This window comes from Papio anubis, chromosome 20, assembly GCF_008728515.1.
Source record: "Papio anubis isolate 15944 chromosome 20, Panubis1.0, whole genome shotgun sequence".
Classification (NCBI taxonomy): Eukaryota; Metazoa; Chordata; class Mammalia; order Primates; family Cercopithecidae; genus Papio; species Papio anubis.
The window spans coordinates 34463417-34479218 of record NC_044995.1 but is presented as its reverse complement, the minus strand read 5'-3'; the positions used below and the strand labels follow the sequence as shown (position 1 = coordinate 34479218).

Below are 15802 nucleotides of genomic sequence, written 5' to 3'. Positions count from 1 at the left end.
CGTGAACCCGGGAGGCGGAGCTTGCAGTGAGCTGAGATCCGGCCACTGCACTCCAGCCTGGGTTCACGCCATTCTCCTGCCTCAGCCTCCCGAGTAGCTGGGACTACAGGCGCCTGCCACCTCGCCCGGCTAAGTTTTTGTATTGTTAGTAGAGACGGGGTTTCACTGTGTTAGCCAGGATGGTCTCGATCTCCTGACCTCGTGATCTGCCCGTCTCGGCCTCCCAAAGTGCTGGGATTACAGGCTTGAGCCACCGCGCCTGGCCTAGACGGGGTTTCACTATGTTAGCCAGGCTGGTCTCGAACTGCTGATCTGCCTGCCTTAGCCTCCCAAAATGCTGGGATTACAGGTGTGAGCCACCGTGCCTGGCCCCAGCCAGGATTCTTAAAGCTCAATCTTCTTTCTTAGATTTGGTTCCTAGGTCTCTGTCTCTCCCCTCAGGCTAGGATTCCCAGTTCTTGCTTCTTGCCTCCCCCATTAGACTAGGACACGGAGATTCTGTCCCCACCCTCCCTTCTAAGCTGAACTAAGAGGTTTCTGGGCTCTGCCCACCCTCCTGGCATGGGTGCTTCCTGCTCCCATCATATTGGGCTCCTAGACCCTGGATTCCCCATCAGATTATGGTCCTCGACCAAACTCCTCCTGAGAATGCATCTCTCCGCTCTTCATGGGCTCCAGTTCTGGCTGGATCCCTGGGACCCGTCCCCACCCCCTTCAGAACCCAGCTTCTCTCACCCAGGTTGTACCACACGTCCATCTCGCCGCTGAGCGTCCGCACCTCAATGATCGTCTGCCCCAGGAAATCATCAGATTCCCTCTTGAACCTCTGTTTCACGCGGGATTTGATGTCATCATCCTCGTCCCAGACGCGCACCTTGATGCGGTCGGAGGAATTGTGACATTCACTGTGGCAGGAGGAGGAGGCAGAGGCGGGGGTCAGGCGGCCAGTGTGAGTCCTATGCTTGGAGCCCTCTTTTGGCTGCCCCAGCAGGGTGCCCCACACGGGGCCAGGGACCTAGCCAGGCACTTACAAGTGGAAATTCTCCTCCCACACCGGGTTGAGGTTCCCATAGATGGTTTTTGTCCGTTTCTTGGTCTTCCCAACCTGGACGGTGACATAGGGGTCACTGGATCCCGTCTTGTCCTTTGCCTGCAAGCCCTGCGCGCAGACCACTGGAAGACACAGAGGGCATACACAAGTGTGCACTCTAGGAGCGAGGCATGCTGGGAACAGTCACTGCCACACGCTACAGGCCAATAATTGGGACACCTGCAGCATGGCTGGAGAGCAATGGCAGGGCACGCTGGGCTTGCTAGAGAGGTTTTTTGTTTGTTTGTTTCTGAGACTGAGTTTTGCTTGTCACCCAGGCTGGAGTGCAACCTCTGCCTCCCAGGTTCAAGCAATTCTCCTGCGTCAGTCTCCCAAGTAGCTGGGATTACAGGCACGTGCCACCGCGTCCGGCTAATTTTTTTGCGTTTTTAGTAGAGATGGGGTTTCACCATGTTGGCCAGGCCAGTTTCGAACTCCTGACCTCAGGTGATCCACCTGCATCAGCCTCAGCCTCCCAAAGTGCAGGGAGGGAGCCCCCAACCCATGAAGGATGGGAAGGTGCCCCAGCTGCCTCCTGCATGGGTAGGACCTCTCTCAGGTGTGAACTCTCTGAGGTCAGACACTCACAAGAACCCATTGTCCCCGATAGCTCCTGCTCATTAGCGCCCCCTGCAGGGTGCCTTCCCTTCCTAACTCACCACCCCAGTTCCATCCTGGGGTCACCCACTGGATAACCCATATACCCTGAAATCCTCATCCTGGGGTCTGTTTATGGGGAAACCCACATGAGGCTGGGTGTGGAGAAATGCCAGTATCCTCACCCCTGAGTGGGGTCACACTGAGCTGCATGCTCGACGTTGTCACCAATGGCCCCATGATGGGCTGAGCCCGTTGCCCATAGCATTGTCTGCTCAAGGCATCGCCTTCAGGACTCCTTCCATCCCTGTCTCAAGTCCTTGCCCCTCACCAGGACTTTCTGGGGTCACTTTCCAGATAAACTATGCACCCTCAATTCCTCTTCTTGGGGTCTCACTCTGGAAGGCACCATCCAAGACGCACCCAGATACAGTGCCCTGAACAGGCATTTGGAGGCACGCATGTCCCCCCACATGCGTGCATAGGCGGAGATGGGATGGAATGCACGAGACTGAGTGCACGCTGCAAAGGAGAGGGACCTGGCCATGGGACAGGGCATGAGACAGGTCTCAGAGGGTGGAGAAGGAGGGGCCCTGTGGTGGCCCACGTCCCCTCACCGGTGATGCTGATCTTGGCGGACCACTTGGACGTGCCGTCCAGCACGCTCTGCTTGACCGCCTTCATCTGTTGCGTGTGCGCCGTCTTGGTCACCGCGAAGATCTCCTGGATGAGCTCGAAGATCTCGGGCTTGTTGCGCTCCCGGATCTTCATGCGGTCCTTGAGCACCATGATGATGTTCTGCGTCCGGTCCTCCGCCCCGTGCTTGGAGCTCTTCTCCGCAGCCCCTGAGGACGCCCGAGGCCGGCGCTGACCCCAGTGCCCCTGCCTAGTGGCTCCTCACCAAGGTGAGAGCTCCGCCCCCACTCATCAACTGCGGGAACTCAGATGTCACCCCCTGAAGCCGGTTTCCTACCTACTCTCTGTACACCCCACCCAGACCCTTCACCCTTTCACCTCCTCTCGGAGCCATGCTCCTCTGAGTCCCCATGTCCCTTCTCTGCCCCCCACCTCTTGGAGTCCTCACCCCTCTAAGGCCTCTTCCTTAAGCCCCACCCCTCTGAGTCCCCGCCCCCTCTGCATCCCACCCCTTTGAGTCTCCTCCCCCTCTCTGAGTCCCACAACTGTGAGTCTCCGGGCCCCTCTCTGAGTCCTTGCCCCCTCTGAGTCTCACCCCTCTGAGTCCCTGCCCCCTCTCTGAGCACCACCCCATCTGAGTCCCCGCCCCTTCTCTGAGCCCCACCCCTCTGAGTCCCCGCCCCCTCTGAGTCCCACCCTTCTGAGTCTCGCTGCCTGTCTGAGCCCCACTCCTCTGAATCCCCTCCGCATCTCTGATCCCCACCCCTGTGAGTCCCCTCCACATTTCTGAGCCCCTATGAGTCCCCTCCACATTTCTGAGCCCCTGTGAGTCCCCTCCACATTTCTGAGCTCCTTCCTTCTCTGAGACCCCTCCCTTTCTCTTGGTCCCACCTCCTCTGAGTCCCCTCCCCCTTCCAACCCCTCTCCTGCACAGTCCTCTCGTAGTCTGAACCCCTTCCCTCTCTGAGCCCCTCTTCCTCTCAGAGCTACCCCTAGCCAACCCATTTTATCCAGGGGAGCTGCCTCTTCTCACTAAGCCTGTCCTTTGCACAACCTAGCTAGTCCCTGAGCCCTGCCCCACTCCTCCCTGACACCCTCCCCGTTTCGTTCCCCATCGCTCGACCCCCTAGCCCTGCCCCCAAAGAGTCCTGCCTCTTTAACCCCACCCCCAGTTCCTCCCCTGCCTCACGACGCCCCGCCCCTTGCCCCGCCCCATGGTGCCCTACCCATCGCCTTGCCCCTTCAGCCTTTTCCCGCCATGCAAGCCCGGGGGCTCCCCACGCCAACCCACGACCCTGCGTTCAGGCCCTGCGCTCACGCTGCAGGCAGTCGGCGTTGAGCAGGTCCTGGCACTTTTCGTGGCACTTAACACCACACTCCGTGCAGCGCATGCCCTGCCTCGCGATGCCCCACAGCAGCCCCTCGCACTCGTAGCAGTAGGTGGGCGTGGTGGCCGTCCACACTTCGAAGTTGTGTGGCGTCGTGCACGAGATGGGGTAGATTAAGGCTTGCAGGGTCTTCTTGTAAACGTGGTTTTTCTGCAGGGAGGGAGGGGATGCTGTTTGTGGGGGCTAACCTGGCGCTGTCCCTGTCCTGCCCCACTCCGCCCCAGCACTGAACGCGGTAAGGTTCCAGCTCCTCCCCGGCCTCCACGCTGCCGGAATCCCCGCTGCCTTCTGCCAGTCTGTGTCACACACACACCCCTCCTCTTCCCAGGGACCCACAGAGGCTTGGACAATTCCAGAAGCTCCCAGCCCAGTCCATCCCTGACCCGGGCAAAAACGGGTGCCCCACGCACCAGCTCCTCGTTGTTCAACGTGCTGGAGGCCAAGGCCGAGGTGATGCCCGCTTTCCTGGACTGGACCAGGGACTAGGGAGGTCACAGAAGAGGGAGTCGGGGGTTGACATCCATGAGATTACCACCGGGAGAGTTCACAGCCACCGATGGGGCCAGCAGCCACATTTTGAAGCCACAACCGCAAATTGAAAACAGGTCACCGAGAGCATCCGGGCCAGACCCAACAAAGAATTAGGAGGTGACAGAGGCTTTGAGTTAGAAGGGGCCCTGGAAAGTGAGCAGCCCCACACCCCTGACTCACAGCATGCAATACAGTGGGACATGGCAAGGTTCCCCCAGAATCCATGAATTGGGGGCCTGTTAGAAGATCCCAGTGGGGGAGTTTGGGGAGAAGACCCCAAGGGGCCCATGTCGTCATCACTCACCATGGCCTGAAGTGTCCATGCAGCAAGTAGGGGTAGAAATCAGATTATATTAGTCTCACAGAATTCCTAGCTAGCCCCCAACCCCAGGTTGACCATGGGCAGTTCCACAGGTTGTGTACTGCTTATAGCAGGCCTGCTCTGCTCGGGGAGTAAAGGACGAGGGTGCTTACCAGGTCGCTCACGAGTGGGATAGGTTTTCTCTTGCGGATGTCTGGCATGCTGTCGATGATGATGAGACCACCCCCTGGGCTGTAAGACACAGAGGGACATTGAGGGCCCAGATGTCCCTATTCCTCACATAGACATCACTCAAGCCCTGGAGAGAATACTCAACCTTCGCAGGTGTTAAAGGGTTGAATTGGGTCCCGCAAGAAAAAGAGATGTTGATGCCCTAACCCCCACTACCTCAGAAGGTGACTTTATTTGGAAACGGGGTTGTCGGAGATGAATTAGTTGAGATAAGGTCATACTGGAGTAGGGTAGATGCTTAATCTAATATGACTGGTGCCCTTAGAAGAAGAGATACATGGGGAGAAGGCGGCTGCATGACGGCTGAGGCAAGGAGTGACATATCTACAAACCAATACTCGGTGGCCAAGGATTTCAAGCAAACTAGAAGCTAGAAGAGGCAGGGGAGGAATTCTCTTCTACAGATTTCAGAGGGAGCGTGGCCCTACCAATGCCTTGATTTCAGACTTCTGGCCTCCAGGGCACAGAGAAGGAAAATACATTGCTGTGTGGTTTTAAGCCTCGGTTGTGGTACTTTGTGATAGCAGTCCTAAGAAATGGAGACACCAGGCCTCAACCTCCTCATCTGAAAAATGGGCAGATGATGTAGTTGCCACCTTGAATGAAAAGCGTGGTGGGCGGTAGCGGTGGCTCAAGCCTGTAATCCCAGCACTTTGGGAGGCGAGAGGCGGATTACGAGCCAGGAGATCGAGACCATCTGGCTAACACCACCGGTGAAACCCCATCTCTACTAAAAAATACAAAAAAAAAAAAACGAGTCGAGGCGGGTGGTGAGCCTGTAGTCCCAGCTACTCAGGAGGCTGAAGCAGGAGAATGTAGGTGTGAACCGAGTCGGAGCTTGCAGTGGCGAGGAGATCGCCACTCCAGCCACAGGCGACAGAGCAAGACTCCGTCTCAAAAAAGAAAAGCGTAAATTAAAGGCAAAATCTAAATAATATATACTAAAAATACCAGATGAGCCCGGGTGTGGCTGACTCCAGCCTATAATCCTAGAACTTTGGGAGGCCAAGGCAGGTGCATCACCTGAGGTTAGGAGTTTGAGAGCAACCTGACCAACATGGTGAAACCCCGTCTGTACTAAAAATACAAAAATTAGCTGGGCGTGGTGGCACGTGCCTGTAATCCCAGCTACTCAAGAGGCTGAGGCAGGAGAATTGCTTGAACCCCGGAGGCAGAGGTTGCAGTGAGTTGAGATTGTGCCACTGCACTCCAGCCTGGGTGACAGAGTGAGATTCTGTATCAAAAATAAAATAAAATAAAATAAAAAATAAATAAAAAATAAAACCTTTCTTGGCTCACTGCAACCTCCCCCTCCCAAGTGTAAGCGATTCTCCTGCCTCAGCTCCCCAAATAGCTGGGATTACAGGTGCCCACCACCGTGCCTGGCTAATTTTTGTATTTTTAGTAAAAACAAGGTATCACCATGTTGGCCAGGCTGGTCTCAAACTCCTGACCTCAGGCGATCCGCCCACCTTGGCCTCTCAAAGCGCTGAGATTACAGGCGTCAGCCACCGTGCCCAGACTTCTTTTGAGACAAGATCTCATTCTGTCACCTAGGCTGGAGTGCAGTGGTGCAATCACGGCTCACTGTAGCCTCCACCTCCTGGGCTCCAGCAATCCTCCCACCTCAGCCTCCTGAGTAGCTGGGACCACAGGTGTACGCCACAACACCTAGTTATTTATTTATTTATTTTTTAAGATGGAATCTCGCTCTGTCGCCCAGGCTGGAATGCAATGGCATGATCTTGGCTCACTGCAACCTCTGCCTCCTGGGTTCAGGCAATTCTCCTGTCTCAGCCTCCCAACTGGCTGGAGTTACAGGTGCCACCACCACCTGACTAATTTTCTGTATTTTTTAGTAGAGATGGGGTTTCACCATGTTGGCCAGGCTGGTCTCAAACTCCTGACCTTGGGTGATCCACCCGCCTCGGCCTCCCAAAGTGCTGGGATTACAGGCATGAGCCACTGCACCCGGCCCACATGCAGCTAATTAAAAAATTTTTTTGTAGGGGGGGTCTCACTATGTTGCCAGGCTGGTCTTGAACTCTAGCCTCAGCGATTCTCAGCCTCAGCCTCCCAAGTGGCTGGGGTTACAAGCATGCACCACCCGACACCTGGCTGATTTTTGTTTTTGTTTTTTTGTTTTTGGTGAGTCTGGCTGTGTCACCCAGGCGCTGGAGTGCGATGGCTGGCGATCACCGGCACTGCAAGCTCCGCCTCCCAGGTTCACGCCATTCTCTGCCTCAGCCTCTGGGTAGCTGGGACTACGAAGCCACCACCGCGCCGGCTAGTTTTGTTTTTTAGTAGAGGCGAGGTTTCCTGCCATGTTGGCAGGATGGTCTCGATCTCCTGACCTGCGTGATCACCAGCCTCGGCCTCCCAAAGTGCTGGGATTACAGGCTTGAGCCACCGGCGCCCGGCGATTTTTTGTATTTTTAGTGAGGGAAAGCGGGGTTTCACCATGTTGGCTTGGCTGGTCTTTTTTTTTTTTTGGAGGCGAGGTCTACGGCTCTGTGCAGGCTGGAGTGCGGTGGCTGATCTCGGCCCACTGCAAGCTCTGCCTCCTGGGTTCACTATTCTCCTGTCTCAGTCTCCCAAGTAGCTGGGACTACAGGCACCCGCCACCATGCTCGGCTAATTTTTTTTGTATTTTCAGTAGAGACGGGGGTTTCACCGTGTTAGCCAGGATGGTGGGTTTCTGACCTCCTTGATCCATGCACCTCAGCTCCCAAAGGGTGCAGGGTGGGCCACGTCGGCCGGCCTGGCTGGTCTTGAACTCCCTGGCGTCAGGCTTCAGGAGTTCAGCCTCTAAGTGTTGGATTACAGGCGTGAGCCACCCGCTGGCCCCAAATGTTTTTCGGTGGCCAATGAGATGAGTGCCTGCAGCCAGCGATTCCAGACAAGCCCTGCAGAGGCGTATTCAACCTACAAAGCTTTTTGGGAGCCACCTGAGGGCTTGTGAGACTCCTAAACCCATCTTTTCTACTAAAAATACAAAAAACTAGCCGGGCGAGGTGAAGCGAGGCCTGTGAATCCCAGCTGATAGGAGGCTAGGGGAGACAGCAAGGAGTCGCGTAAAAGACCAGGGGCCGGAGCTTGCAGTGAGCGAGATAAGCCACTGCACTCTCAGCCTGGGCGACCCTTGAACTCCGTCTCAAAAAAAAAAAAAAAAAAAAAACACATCTTTCTCAGCAGCCTCCCCCCTGTCTGACAGGTTTCTCCTGAGCACATCCTTCATAAATCAACGTGCACAGAATCCCCATTTCCAGGCCCCTGCATCCAAGGCTCTGTAAGCTGGGCACCTGCTCATTTGATAAGCAATCCCAGTTGCTGTCTCCTGCCTGTTTGCCAGGGCGGTACAAGGAGGAAGGTCACTATCGTGCTGCTATTTTAAAACCTGAGCATATTTTTAAAATATCTCTTGTGCATCCTCTCACCTGAAAATCCATAACATAAGAGGTTAGATGAGCCACATGCTCCACTGAGACTAAACAACTATCTTTTAATTAAAGAATGGCACAACTGTAGCAATCATCAAAGAGATTTAAAATAGAAATCAAAGCAAAAATTTTGCTCGGGGATTACAAATGTATAGTGTATATATTTCCCAATAATGTCTAGTCCTAATAGTATCTGCTTTATCTTACATTTATTTTACCTATGTATTGTTTGTTTATTTTTGAGACAGCATCCGGCTTTGTCACCCAGGTTGGAGTGCAGTGGTCGCGATCTCGTGCACTGTAACCTCAGCCTCTTGGGTTCAAGTAATTCTCTTGCCTCAATGACCTCCAGGCTGTGGCTGGGATGACAGGTGCCTGTCACACATGTATTTTGGCAGCCTATTTTAGTAGAGACAGGGTTTCACCATATTGGCCAGGCTGGTTTTTGAACTCCTGACCTCAAATGATCCTCCTGCCGGCCTCCCAAAGTGCTAAGTTACAGGCACGAGCCACTGCACACCGGCCCTAGGTCAAGATTACTGTGCTTTGCGTCTCACGTGTGGTTGTGTACCTTATAAGTGACATATTTTGCCCAAGCTCAATTTGTCCTCTGTCTAAATGGAACCCCTCCCCACCATCCTCTCTGGGCTGAGGCTCAGGCGCCAAACCAGCTTTGGGCTCGGGGTTCAAATCTTCCACCCACAGCTCTGAGTTCCAATACTTACCATGCTTTGAACCATGGCGATTTTGGACATTTCTCCTTCACCCGGGCCTGCAGGACAGACAAACAGATATGGTCAGTGTGGCTGTGCCTCCCTTCCCAGAGCAGGCTCCACACCCGCTTCTGACTCCCTCTGGGCTGGGAGTCAGATGGCCTGAGTCCTAGTCCTGGCTGAGTGATTTTAGGAAGTTCCCTGGCTATCTCTGGGCCTTACTTTTGTTGTCCATCTGTAAGATGGAGGCTGGGGAGAAAAGAAGCTCCCTTTCCAACCACCTCAATGGACCTGTCTCTTCATTGCTTATTCCCTAAACCCCCTACAGTCTCACTTGTTCATCTGCTCTCTGGCCCCAGGCCCTTTCAGGAGTTGTGACTTCAGCTTAGCCTCTTTCCACCTTCTGCAGCCAACCAGCCTCAGTATCATTCAAGGTCTCAGCATAGAACGGGATCTATGCCTTCCCTCCATCTTGTAACGAAAGGGTTAACATGGGGGGAGTCTATGAGGAAGACAGAGCAGTACTCTTCTGTTCTGAAATATTGAGGTGTGTTTTGGTTTTTTTAAAGACAGGGTCTTGCTATATTGCCCAGACTGGTCTTGAACTGCCCGGCCTCATATATCTTCCTGCTTCAGCCTCCTGAGTAGCTGGGACTGCATGAGCCACCACACTCAGCTCGAAATATTTTGGGAATGGAGTTTCCTTTTTGTTGCCCTAGGCTGGAGTGCAGTGGTGCAATCTCAGCTCACGCCTCTGCCTCCTGGGTTCCAGCCCGATTCTCCTGCCTCAGCCTCCCTAGTAGCTGGGATTACAGTAGCCCACCACTGCAGCCCAGCTAATTTTTTTTTGTATTTTTAGTAGAGGGTGGGGTTTCCTCACGTTGGCCAGGCTGGTCTTGAACCCTGACCTCAGGCCCGATCCACCCACCTCAGCCTCCCAAAGTGCTGGGATCACAGTGAGCCACCATGCCCAGCTCTGAATTTTTTTTTTTTTTTTTTTTCTTTTTAGAGATGAGTCTCCTCACGTTGCCCAGGCTGGTCTCAAGCTCCTGAGTTCAGGTGATCCTCCGTCTCAACCTCCCAAATTGCTGGGATTACAGGCGTGAGCTCCTGAAATATTGTTGAAATATTTACGGATGTCACTTTTCCTTAAAGTGTCATCTCCTCCAGGAGTTTTCCTGATTGCCTTGGATTAGTTTTGTGCTTTCTATATGGAAATCCAGAGAGCCTCCGTGTGTCTTTTTTTCTTGTCATATTACTAGTTCCAAACTTCCATATACAAGGTTTCTTGTATATCACATAGTTCAATGGTAGCTGCTATTTTTCAATTTAATTTCTTGGCGGTAGTGAAAGTTATCCAATAGCCTTTTTCACTGTGTACTCTTCCATCTGTCTCATTTAGAACCATATGTATGTATGCTGAGTCAAAATAGATTTCTATTTTTAAAACTGATGAAATTTAAGTTTGTATTTTTTGTGGCTCTGATGTTGATGAATTACAAACCTCTGGAAGCTTCCTGTTTAGAATCTCCTCCTGCCAATCCTGCAGTTTGGAGGGTAACCCTGGAAACAACACAGCTGTCTAGCCCAGGGTGAAGCTGAGATGAAAGAATAAATCAAGTAGCGCAATCCTGCTGCCCATCTGAACAGTCACCTTGACCTGATGCCTAATTCACTTCCCTTGATTCCTACTCCCTACTGACCCAGCCCCAGACCTTTCCTAACCCTGGCAGTGACTTCCAATTTGACCCTAAGCACTGACCCCCTTTGCCTAACACCAATTCTAACCCTGACCTCTGATCTTTGATAGCTGAACTAACCCTGACCTTGATCCTAACCATGACTTCAGCCCTGTTTTGGCCCAGTTTTCTCTCACTCCCTCTTAGAAACCCCCAGGCTGACACTAGGGAGGAGGTTGGGCTGAGTGGGTGGGACAGACTTGGTGTGGGGGTTTGAAGTGAGCATAGCCAGGCTAGTGTGGACGGGTCATGGGGATACCCTGGGCTGTGTGCGTCGCGTGGCTAAGGAAGGGGTCAGGGCGGGTGTTGCATGGGCACAGTGTGCGGGGGACTGCACTAGGCATACCCAGGCTAGGCAGGTGCAGGTGGGGTGTTGGTGGCCAATTTTAGGTGTGGGTGTGGCCAAGCCATGTGTGGAAGTGGCATTGGGCATGGCTGGCTGAGTGTGGCAGGGGCATGGCTGGAGTGTCACTCACCTCCTGCAGCCATCCAGCACCTTGTTGAAGGCCTGCGCCAGCCAGTTGGCCTTGGCCCTGGACATGGAGTCCTGCCCCTCCTGGCCTTCCTCCATCCTCTCGGCCCCTGAAACTGGGGCAGGGAGCGCTATGAGGAGCTCGGGCTGTCTCTCCATGACTCCTGACCTTCCCTCGACCCTCCCAGCTGTGAAAGTGTTGCACGGCTCCCCATGGTATCTCTGACCCCTCAAGGAACATGGGGACCCACCTGTGTCCCCTGGCCCACCTCGGTGCCCTCACCTTCCCCTTTTACCCAACGCTACTCTGACACTTCACTGTTCCCCAACTTCCTTTCCACACCAGCCCAGTCCCTCTGGCACCCCATTTACCCAGGATCTTGGCCTCCCTAGGCCCAGCAGCCCCTGAGTCACAACCTCTAAGACCCCTTCATGGCCGCCCTGAACCCTCTTTGACCCCTGTACTCTGCTCTGTCACCTCTGATCCCTTTAAGAAACCCAAGGGCCTGTGACAGCTTCAGCCTGGCAGCTGCCCAAGGTTCACACTGACCCGTCACAGCCCTATTGACCCTGCTTGACCTTCTGGCAGCCCCTCTGGCCCCTTGGTCCCCTCCTGTTACTGCCTCCTGGAAGCCCGGGGGCTCAGCCTCCGTCTGCTCAGCTGCAGGCACCTCCTCGGGTGTGGCTGGCTTAGGGGGCCACCCAGCCCAGCGTGTCGGGGGCCTCGATTGGAGTGCCAATGGGGCCTGTCCCTCCTTCCCTGAGGGCAGCTGGCGGGAGGCTGATGCGTTTGAAGTCTTTGAGCAGCCACAGCCACCTCTTCGCGTACAGGCATAGCTGCCCAAATGCGTCGAGCACCTCCCTCACTCCTCCTCAACTCCCTCCTCGTCTTCAAGGCAGCTCCTCCTCTCAGGAAGTCCTCCAGGTCCTCCTCAGCTCACCTCTCATCCCTGGTCCCAGCGAGGTGAGTCTTTGTGATAGCTGGCCGAGGCTGTGGCAGGAGTGGTAAGTCAGTCCCGTAAATACTCCATCTAGAGACCCTGCAGGCTGTGCTCATCGAGTCGAAGTCCTCACTCGGCTAGCGAAAGAGAGCTTCCTGAAGCAAAGCTCCGGCTGAGGCGTGGCGGCTGCTACCTGTGGGGCTGTGGGGGATGAAACAGGGTTCAGTAGCCCCGGCCCACCTGAGCCCCCAGTCACACAGGCAGTGACTCATCACGATTCAAGTACCTACTCTGTACCCGTCCTGCTCTAGGGCCAGAAAACACAGCCATGATCAGAAAAATAAAAATTGCCCTTTTGGCGGGCACCAGTGGCTCATAGGTCTTAGGAGGCTGAGGTGGGCAGATCACCTGAGGTCAGTTCAAGACCAGCGTGGCCAGCTTGTGAAACCCTGTCTCTACTAAAAATACAAAATTAGCTGGGCTTGGTGCCCGTATGCCCTGCTTGTCCCAGCTACTCAGGAGAGCTGAGGCAGAAGAATCACTTGAACCGGGGCCGGAGGTTGCAGTGAGCTGGGATCATGCCAATTGCACTCCAGCCTGGAGCAACAACAGTGAAACTCCATCTCAAAAAAATAAATAAATAAATAAATAAATAAAAAAAATCCCGGCTTTTGTGGCATTTGCGGTTTATGGAAGACAGGCAATTGACTGTGCTGGGAACTCAGGGTCAGCCATCACCACAGCTCGCCCAGCACGTCTCCTGGCCTCCACCTCGAAAAAGTATAGGAAATGCATTCACTTCCCTGCCCTCAGCCCCACAGGCCAGCCTCAGCTGTCTCTACCAGATGCTGTCCCCACAGTTCCTGCTTCCTTGGAAACCACAGGGGAGTAAATGGAAATCCAATCACCTCCCTCCCCTGCTCTGAATCCCCACCACCATGGCTCCCTAGTGCCGCACGGCCGTCTGTGTGCTAGCCTCGCGGTGGCCATACCCTCCAAACTCCTGCGTACCTCCCTCCACTTCTCTCCACCTCCTCCATTCCAGCCGGCCACCTCATTGTCTCTCCAACACCATAAACCTGTGTACTTGCCATGGTCTCTTCCTTGTCACCAGCACATGCGAAACTCCCTACCCATCCTCTGGTGCCCACTGAAACATCACTTACTTGATACTTGAATGCCCCACTCTCTGGCCAGGTCAGGCCCTCGGTTATATGCTGCTTAGATGAACCCAGGATGGTGCTCAGCATCAACAGAATATCTGTCTGTCTAAGTGCAGGCAGGGGAACATAGGGCCGCCACTCCAGCCCTCTTCTAATCATTCATAGTCACTCAACAAACCTTATCATCTCCTGATTAGATACCTCCTCCAATCTTGGTGCCTGGGACCCTCTTCCCTGGCCAGCCTCAGGGATGCTAGAGGAATAAAAAGGGGTTCAACACCAGCCTGGGCGATGGAACAAGACCCCCATCTCTAAAAAATAAAAATAAATTAGCTTGGTGTGGTGGCCTGTGCCTGTAGTTCCCAGCTATAGGGAGGCTGAGGTGGGAGGGATAAAGCAGGCCCAGGAGTTCAAGGCTGCAGTAAGAATCCACTGCGATGTGGTGCCACTGCACTCAGCCACCATGCCTGGTGGCTGTGTAGGGTTACCTCTTTACAAGATTTTGGGTAAGAAAGAGCTGGAGCGAGTGATGGCTTAAGCCTGTAATCCCAGCACTTTGGGAGAGAATAAGGCCAGGCGGATCCGCGAGGTCAGGAGGATTGAGACTATTCATAGCTAGCTGCGGTGAAACCCCGTCTCTACTGAAGAATACAAAAAACTAGCGAGGCTGAGGTGGCGAGTGCCTGTAGTCCCAGTTCTGGGAGGCTGAGGCAGGAGAATGGCAAAACCCAAGCAGGGCTTGACGAGGAGCTACCTGGTGAGCTGGGGTCGACCACTGCACTCAGCCTGGGTGACAGAGCCAGACTCAGATCTCAAATAAAAATAAAATAAAATAAAATACAAAATAAAAAAAAAAAGAAAGAGGCTGGGTGCAGTGGTTCACCCCTGTAATCCTATATATAGCACTTTGGGAGAGGCAGTGGGCAGATCACTTGAGGTCGGGAGTTTGAGAACCAGCTGACCAACATGGTGAAACCCTGTCTCTACTAAAAGTACAAAAATTAGCTGAGGCTTGGTGGTGGCATGTGCCTGTGTCCGGAGGTGAGGCAGGAGAATTGCTTGAACCTGGGTGGCCGGGAGGTTGCAGTGAGCGAGATGGTGCCACTGCACTCCAGCCCTGGGTGACAGAGCAAGACTCCATCTTAAAAAAAAAGAGGAAAAAAACAAGGGCTCGACTCCCAAAAAGAAAAATGTGAATTCTGCCCTCCTGGAACTCCACCTCCAGCTCAGGTCCAGCCCCAACCTCTCTCCACTCCAGGAGACCCCAGCAGGACCCTCGCCCGTACACACTGCCTCCCACGGCATACCTGAGGCCTGCGGCTCAGAAGAGGAAACTCCCTCATAACTGTGCATGGAGTGGCTGTAGGATTCCAGGGGAGCCCAGGGGGGTGGTGGGGCAGAATACTGGTGTGGACTGAGGCATTGGGTTGCGGCCGTAGTGTAATAGAGGCGTGGGATGCTGTTGGCGGCATGGCGCCGTTTCACTGCGGTAGTCACTATGCATGATCATCCCACTGCACTGTGGTCATAAAATCTGGAAGAGAGAGAGGAGTATATAAGGAAGAAGGTGAGGAAAAGAAAGAGTGCACATGATGGTAATATAGTTTCCCAGACTTGAGGGGTGCTGCTACTGAAGAAGAAATTTTTTACTAGTATGGATAAAAGAATTGTGGGTCATGTTAATAGAGATTTAGGCTTCAGAACAAAGGGGAGGTGAAAGCCTACTTTGCTTTATGTGGTCAAATTGGACCTACAGTCTAGGTGCTAGTGTAGGTTCTCCAAGGTGAAGAAAACAGGGACAAAATAGAGGGCATCCTTCAGCTCAAATGTGAGAACAACTTTGTTCAAGGTCAGGATCTCTGAAATGAGATGGGATTTTTCGGCTGGACAGTTAGTTTCCATAACAGGAGTCACACAAACAGGAGGAAGTTGGAGGAAGATCAGGAGTTCAAGGTGGAGGGAATGCCCTTTTAACCCTTAGAGGTTCCTGATATCTGAGGAGGACCCCCGGGAGGGAGGCTTTTTGCTTTATTGCAAGAACTAAGAAGTGCTGAGACATGGTTCTGTCTGTTTCAAAAGGATTAGATTCTTAGCTTGGCAAAACCACCACACTCAGAATCTATTGCTAAAAATGGAATATGGTAGAGTTGCCAAACTTCCATGTTTAATAAGAACTAAAAGATAATATTTTGAGTTTTGGATTTGGTTTCCTTAGAAAAAAAGAACAGTTTGTTTTCTAAATCCTAAAAAATTCAATTCTAAAAGCCACATGTCTGGGTGGTGGCATAATTGAGGATTCTACATTTTTCTTCTTTATTCTTTGCTGTACCTTCTGAAAAAAAGATTTCAATAATGCAATCTTTTTTAATTTTTTAATTAAAAGAATGATAAAAGTAAAAACAAGGCTGGGCACAGTGTCCCACACCGAAATCCCAGCAGCACTTTGGGAGGCGAGATGGGGGCCCGGGATCGAGGTCGGGAGATCGAGACCATGCTGGCTAACTGCGGTGAAACCCGTCTACTAAAAATACAAAAATTA

General features: G+C 53.2%; 2 protein-coding genes across 2 annotated transcripts in view; both read right to left on the bottom strand.

The window, feature by feature from the left end:
* Nucleotides 1–15802, bottom strand: part of UNC13A (unc-13 homolog A) — a 107161-nt gene that overhangs the window by 73409 nt on the left and 17950 nt on the right. The gene's annotated exons all lie outside the window — the stretch shown is intronic.
* Nucleotides 337–5205, bottom strand: LOC116271678 (protein unc-13 homolog A-like). The gene is made up of 7 exons (XM_031659770.1): nt 4717–5205; nt 4547–4552; nt 4122–4193; nt 3642–3861; nt 2305–2532; nt 1032–1173; nt 337–905 (listed from the first exon to the last, which is right to left on the bottom strand). The coding sequence occupies exons 1-7, from the start codon at nt 4762–4764 to the stop codon at nt 614–616; spliced, it is 1008 nt and encodes a 335-aa protein (XP_031515630.1). The 5' UTR covers nt 4765–5205; the 3' UTR covers nt 337–613.